The sequence below is a fragment of the Sitodiplosis mosellana genome, unplaced genomic scaffold, assembly GCF_009176505.1.
Source record: "Sitodiplosis mosellana isolate CC-2019 unplaced genomic scaffold, AAFC_SMos_1.0 Smas_scaffold_6191, whole genome shotgun sequence".
NCBI lineage: Eukaryota > Metazoa > Arthropoda > Insecta > Diptera > Cecidomyiidae > Sitodiplosis > Sitodiplosis mosellana.
In genome coordinates, this window is record NW_022601432.1 from 3605470 (window position 1) to 3613083 (window position 7614).

A 7614-nucleotide genomic window follows, 5' to 3' on the forward strand; every position below is an offset into this window, starting at 1 on the left:
GTTGCGGCGTGAATAAGCCAATACATCCAACACCTTGATATGGATTAATCGGAGAGTGTGTATTATACAAACAAAAAAACAATTACCATACCTATTGTTTTGACTCAAAACTCAATTAAAACGAATATTAATCGCATTATGTATGCGGCCTTTGAAATTGAGAGACGAGTGCAATTCAATTCGGTTAATGTGTTACAAATTTGTTGAAGTAAGAAGCAAGTATAGTCTATTTTTAAAGTTATCGAATGTGAAATGAAAATCAATTCAGAGTTAATTTTGTCACCGTAACAACTATATTTCTTTGATTATTTCTATGTAACAAATCTTAAGCTAAATTAAACATCATCTTTCGATCAAATCGAAAATGGGATAATTCAAGCTGATTACAGCTTTTACGATCGTCGTATCAATCGTTTAGTGGGCTGGACCATAGACTGGGGCTGGTGGACCGGCTGGAGCGGCAATTGGCAATGAGGCTTCAGCTGATCCGAATGAGGTTGCGCTTGGTGCACTGACGCCAACTGATTCAAATCCGGAAGAGCCTGCACCGTTTGAAAATGAAGCCGATTCTAATCCTGAGGAGCCGGTTGAGATTGGACCAGCTGAGATTGGACCAGCTGAGATTGGACCGGCTGAGATTGGACCAGCTGAGATTGGACCGGATTGTTGTTGTTGTTGTGTCTTGTATTTGATGAAGTAAACTTCTGGTTTGCTTGGAACAATTGGAGCTTGTTGAACGTGTTGTTGAACGGCTTGTTCTTCTTTCTTTGAAAGAACGTAGACGAGGGTCTGATAGATGCAAAGGAACAAACACAAAATTAAGTAGCAAACATATACATTTTTTGGATATTTTCGATGGGAATGTGACTATTTTTACCTTTTCTTCATTTTGTGGTTGGACAATTGGTTGGAATGATTGACGGTTCACACTTGGAGCCTTGATGAAGATGATTTTGTAGTGCTTTTGTGGTTGTGGTGGTGTAATAATTGGTTGAACTTCGTCTTCTTGAGGTGGAGCCACGTGGACTATATAAAAAACACAAATGTAAATCAATAAAACCATTTTTTAGTACATTAAATTCTATTTAGAGTCTTTACCGTAGATGTGTTTTTGGACAACAGCTTGAGCTTGTGGTTGGGCAAATGATTGGAATGATTGTTGAGGAGCGCCAGCTGAGAATGATGGGCCAGCGGACAATGATCCACCCGATGATCCACCCGACGAGAATGATGGGCCAGCGGACAATGATCCACCCGACGAGAATGATTGGCCAGCGGACAATGATCCACCCGACGAGAATGAAGAGTCACCACCGAATGATGGTCCAGCAGAGAATGATGGAGCAGCACCACCGAATCCACTTGACAACGATGAACCGCCGAATGATCCACCGTTCGAGAAAGATGCACCACCATTGGAGAATGAGGCAGATCCACCACCATTGGAGAATGACGAAGATCCACCGAATGATTGACCGCCACTTGGTTGGTTATAAGAATAACCGGCTTCTGGTCGGGCCACAGCCAAAGCAATGCATGACAAAACAACAAACACTTTCATTTTTTCGGATGATTTTTTTTATAATACACTTTAACAAGTATTTAATGAACAGCACTCAACCAACTCCTTTTAGTCCGATTGATATGGATGCAAATATTGATTTGATTATTTCATCGAAATCGCTGGCTATATATACAAATCAAGTTACCCTCACTCAACCGCCACGGTGACGATTATCAATCGTTGCAGTGACACGATTGTTAGTCACACATAACCCAGTCTTATTGTTATGCTGGCGAAATATCGATAGAAATGTGGGATGGCGAGACACCGATAATATTTTCACTATTCATATCTTTTACATAAAAATTTTTTATCGTTCTTACCATATATGTAAAAAAGTTAATGAACTGGTGTGAAATGAAATGGAATGGATTAGTTTTGTTTGTGTAAATTTCATAAGTTTCTGCATCTACCTGGTCTAAATGAACACTCCGTGAAAGTTCTATGTTGTCACACTGTTCTTTTTTTTGGCATTGTTCAGTTTATGTATTTATTTCAAACGTCTGTCAAATGTATATACACAAAAATCCAAATTGATTGATCAGTTTGTAAACAAATAACAAGCAATCACAGTATATTTCATTGCTCAATCCATTGCTGTATGACAAACTATCAACGATCGTTGCGAACTCGGTCAAAAGAGATGAACAACAAAAAAATGTTGAATATAAACTGAAACAAAATAAAAAAAAAATGGTATATAAATTAGCTGATGAATATCATTTCGAATTTTCGATAGCACACCGTGCAATTTTCATAAATCATTCCGCTTAATTTGATTGCTTCGCGGTTTTTTTAATTATGTCTTTTTTTTAGAGATATACGTTTGTAGGTATGTGACCCCGGTGTATCAATCATATCATTACCCGATGAAATAGCCGGCGTTATATTTGCGGAATGAATTAATGCATTCATCTAGGGGGAAAGAACTGTTGGTATATTTACTTCATTGACACGTATTGACAAATATTCACAGGCATTTGCACTGCGTTCCGTAGTGTTATTGTTGTTGTTTTCTTCTGTTGCTTCGTCTCGTTCGTGGCGAGCAGGAATGACAGTTGCAAATACGCACATTTTATTTACCATATTTGCATGCATTTGCAGCTAGTTATTCAGCGTATTGACACGCATTAACGCGTATTGATCCAAACTCGGTAGAATATGCGATTATTTACAATATTTATATTTTCATTTACTCAGTTCTTTCCCCCTAGGCATTCATATTTGTGCAATCACAAGTTAGTTACCGTCTTTTATTCAATCAATTTTGCGCCACGTGATTTTACCTTGTTGTTGACGATGTTTTTACCAATATTAATGCAGATCGCTTTTTTTTTCTCTCTCATTTCTATCACTCGTGTAATATTTATATACAAAGCATCACATTATTTTTTCCCTTCATTATTACCATTTACAAACATTTTCCGAATACGGCAAAGCCGAAGAAAAAAAACCATCCAAAAATTATACTACCGAATACAATAGGGGAGAGTGAGGAAATTCGGAGCACTTCATAAATGGATAGAAAACTGAAACAATTTCGATGCAAAACGTTTATGGAGAGCTATGAAATGACAGAAGAATTAATTTTAATGAGGAATAAGTTCAAAAATAGCGATTGTTGTTAGTCGGATTTGTAATTGATGCCTGTGAAATAGCATCAAAAAAACTCCCAATATACGAGATAATAGCTACCAATCATTTTAGTGCATTTCAAGTGAACAGTTCGACCGCATGAATTGCATTGAAAAAAAATTCAAAATTTTGTTTGAAATATAATGAGAATGCATAAAAAAGCGATATCAACTTGAAAATAATTAAAAATCACTTGATCAATTTTCCGTATACATTCCGGGCGTTCCGAAATTCCCCACTCGCCAAGGTTTACAACATAACCGTGTTTGAGTCACTCAATGAATTTTTATGCAAAATTCCTTCTGTGAATCGAAATATTAATGGTACACGATAATTATAAACATATTCATCTGGGTTGATTCTTCGAAAAATGTTATGGAATCAATGTAGACAGGCATTCTCAATATTAAATTTTCATAACTTGATTTCATATCGATGTCGCACACAGCCAACAGTACGTACACACTCATCGGGTGATAATGGAAATATGAGGTTTAACTTAGAGAAAACGATTACAGTTGTTCGCATGTCTCAAACTATTCATTTTCGGCGAAATTTGTCGGTGTTTCGAATTTCCCCACCTTCCCCTACAGTTATCAAATACAGGGAAAAAATATTTGTGACCATTTTTAACTCAAAATTCATCAATTCCATCATCTTTGAAAAGTCTAATTAAAATGCCTGGGCGACAATTAAAATTTTGTTTCGATTATTGGAAATATATGCAAATGGTCACATTTATGTAAACCATAGCAAGAAGAAACGAAAAAAAAGATACACCATCGTAACTAAAAGCTTTTTATAAATATTGAAGTCGCTACCGACCGCAAATAGTTATTATGAAATGAAAACCTATTCGGTGTTCGTTTTAATCGATAATTTATTTGAAATAAATGCAGACGTTTCGAGTTATCTGCGACTTTTCTTCAGGGCTGTTCAATCACTAGCGACTCTTTATCGTACGCTCGCCGTCAATTCGTTTACATGCTTTCAATCGAAGGAAACAAATATCAACGAATTAATATTCAATTTTCTCATTATTTCACGGTGAAATAATGTTCAAATGGCTGAAGTCAATGAAACTGATCATTTTTTGACACAGTCGGTAGTGATTGAACAGCCCTGAAGAAGAGTCGCAGATGACTCGAAACGTCGGCATTTATTTTAAATAAATCATTGATTAAAATAAAACGAAGACCAAATTGGCTTTCATTTCATAATTTTTGTAAATATGAATCGACATTTTGGCGAAAACTGATTTGCATGTCATATGCACAGTATTTTTGGGGCGATAATGTGACGAAATGGAATTGATTTCATTGAAATTATGAATGCTCTGTTGAAATTATGAATACGTTATAACTATTGTCATGAACTAAATACTTTTTTACTCGTATATGAATCGATGAGAATCGAAACCAAGACTTTGTTGGCCGGAGCATGAATCCGGAGCTTGAATTTTGTTTACTGAAAAAAGCACTTGAAATCATTGCAAGCAAAAGGGAGACTCTCCTTCATTGGTTTGACTATTGTTGTTGTAATCACAGCTGAAGAAAACAATTGAAATTTGGCCGTATAAAGCGTCGAATTTTCAAACAATTTAAAGTTCCAATTTTTAGCCCATGATTTGCAAATAATTTCGACTAGCATTTCGATCGAATCTGGCATTCGATCTCAACGGTTCATATGATACAAAGATTTAAGACTTCCTTTTGATTAACAATATAAATAATGAATTGTTTGATATTTCAAACAAAATATTTGATGTTGTTTTTTCTCTTCGTGGAAGATGGAGAGTGACCTTTGAAGCAATCTGCATTTACATTGCTTACTTTGCTTGCTTTGAACTACCAGAATCATATCATTACAACTACCTTTTCTCATTATAGTATGTACATTGCCTGGGGATATCAACATGAACGTACAAATAAGCGAGATTTTTTCTGCGAACTTTGGTTGAGAAACAAATCATACAATGTGCAATTTTACCGTTTTTTTTATCTGATCGGAGACTCTCTTCTTACCCATGAACATAAGCAAATACTAATTGATGTAACAGTCTTGCACTCTTTTCCGGCCACATTCTATTATAATATATTCAGCCAGAGCTTGGCGGTGTTAAATAAAAAATAGAAAAAAAAAATAATTGAAGCGGTATCGAATGATTTTATTATTTCTTTGCATCGCTAAAATGGTTATCGCCATTCATGATAATTTCAAAGTTTGAAATTCAAACACGAAAACATATAAAATTACATGAGAACTGTCCTACACGCCATATTCCGATTGGCTATTTTTTTCTGTTAATTAAATACAAAAAAAAAAGAAAACGACAAACAAAATAGTAAGATAAGTGTAAAGGGCAAGGCTGTTTATTTTTAATAAATTCATAAATAAATCGGCTTTTTTGCGACTAGACTTTTATTCGCTTCGATATCAAATATATATTACAAATTTATGGTTTTTGTTTGAATTCCGTTTCAATAAATAGGTAAAAGGTCTATTCAAATGAGGTATGTAATGGGTTTTTGCAGATGATATGATTGGTTTAATGTTTTGGTGGACCGTATTCGGGTGCTGGTGTCCGTGGCTGAATGACGGCAGCAATGTTGACAGCATCTGTACCGCTCAAACTATTTCAATAAAAATTCAAAGCATCAACAACCAAATATGGAATTACCCAAATCTTGTTACAAAACATTTAACGCATAAAGTTACATAGGTTGCGTTAGAAAATTTACCTTGATGAAGTGTCATGTGTCGCTGCTTGAGACGAAGTAACAACGGCAGCAGCGGCTGATGATGAACCCAAATCGGCTGAACCAAAGTCAGCGGCACCACCACCACCACCACCAACAGCACTTGGTGCACTCAATCCAATTGGTTGTGGTGCTGAAAAACCACCGTTGGCTGTTTGGGCCTTGTATTTGATGAAGTAAACTTCTGGTTTGCTTGGTTGGGAAAGTGGAGCACGTGGGATTTGCAACTCTTCAATCGATTCTGGTTTCTTGACCAATACATAAACCTATCGGACACAAGTGAGATTCAAAAAATTAATTTTTTCTTCAGAAATAATTCCCTTGGTGCTCTGAATAAAATATACATAGTTGAACGTACCAAAGTTTTCTCTTCGGATTGTTGCTGTTGAGCTTGAGCCAATTGTTGTGAAATTGATGGACCCGATGGCGCTTTAATGAAGATGATTTTGTAGTGCTTTTGGGCTTGTTGAACTGGAGCGATTGGTAGAGAGAGCTCTTGTTCATCATGTTCTGGTGGTGGTACGTGAACTATATGGAAACACAAATGTTATTATCAATGAAACGTTTTTCTAGTATTGAACTATATTTAGAGTCTTTACCATAGATGTGCTTTTGAACGACAGTATTTGTGGCGGCTGGTACAAAGGCTGGTGGAGCTGGTGCTGGTACTGGTGCTACATTTTAAATGTACAAGCAAGTTTTCATTTTAGACAAATCATTCTTTAATTTTATATGCAATTTTCAGTTTTAATCCCTCTTGAGTCATGCATTGTTTCAAAATATGGAATTCTCTTCTTCTTCTTCTTATTTATTTAAAAAATAAACTTTGACGTTTTCTTGATTCTCTCGTTGTAAACGAAATGGCACGATTTTCGGATTCAACACATTTGAAACTGAATCAAGTCTCAAGAATAAGAATGGGAAAAATGGTTCAATTTTGTTGATTTACCTTGCAATCCGAGTGATAGACCGTCGCCAGCGCCGAAGGAGCTGCCAGATGAACTGAACGAACCTAATGAGTTGCCAGATGAACCGAATGAGTTACCTCCAAAAGAGTTTCCACCAAACGAATTGCCGCCGAAGCTATGACCAGATGAACCATGTCCCACTGAGTATGATGATCCCAATGACAATGATCCACCTGAGCTATGTGATCCTAATCCCAATGATCCATGCGAGCTGATTGGAGAGTATGAGTGACTGTTGCTATACTGTGTGGTATGCGAGCCATGCGATAGTGCCTGTTTAAAAATGGTAAACATTGTAATTCACATTTTAAAAATAAAACTCTTTTAATCCAGATAAATTTGAGTTAATTTGAACGAGAAGAAAAATTTCTAATTGTTTCCGTGTACAAAAGTGTTCAATACAGTTGAAATTGCAAAATATATGACACCCATAGAATGAAAAATGAACTTCTGAACTCTTTGCCGATAAATAAAACGAAAAAAAAACTTAGAGCAAAAAAGAAACAAATGAAGTTGCGAGCAAAAGTGACACAAGTGGGCATTAAGCGGAAAACACGTTTTTCTCATTTTTCTCGCTACTGGAAAAAGACAGCGACTAGGTGTCTTCGGCTTATTTGTAGTAATTTCCATTTTCTACAATATTGCCGAAGACACCTAGTCGCTATCTTTTTCCAGTAGCGAGAAAAAT

At 36.0% G+C, this 7614-nt stretch overlaps 1 protein-coding gene across 1 annotated transcript in view; it reads right to left on the bottom strand.

The window, feature by feature from the left end:
• Positions 1-287: 287 nt before the first annotated feature.
• LOC129576527 (glycine, alanine and asparagine-rich protein-like) overlaps positions 288-7614 on the bottom strand; it is a 9475-nt gene continuing 2148 nt past the window's right edge. The window contains exons 3-10 of the mRNA XM_055461749.1: positions 6908-7199; positions 6558-6632; positions 6317-6486; positions 5941-6224; positions 5799-5832; positions 1099-1561; positions 878-1026; positions 288-789 (exon numbers count right to left, since the gene is read on the bottom strand). Coding sequence (XP_055317724.1) covers positions 415-789; positions 878-1026; positions 1099-1561; positions 5799-5832; positions 5941-6224; positions 6317-6486; positions 6558-6632; positions 6908-7199 — 1842 coding nt within the window. The 3' untranslated portion in view covers positions 288-414. The remainder of the gene's footprint in view (positions 790-877; positions 1027-1098; positions 1562-5798; positions 5833-5940; positions 6225-6316; positions 6487-6557; positions 6633-6907; positions 7200-7614) is intronic.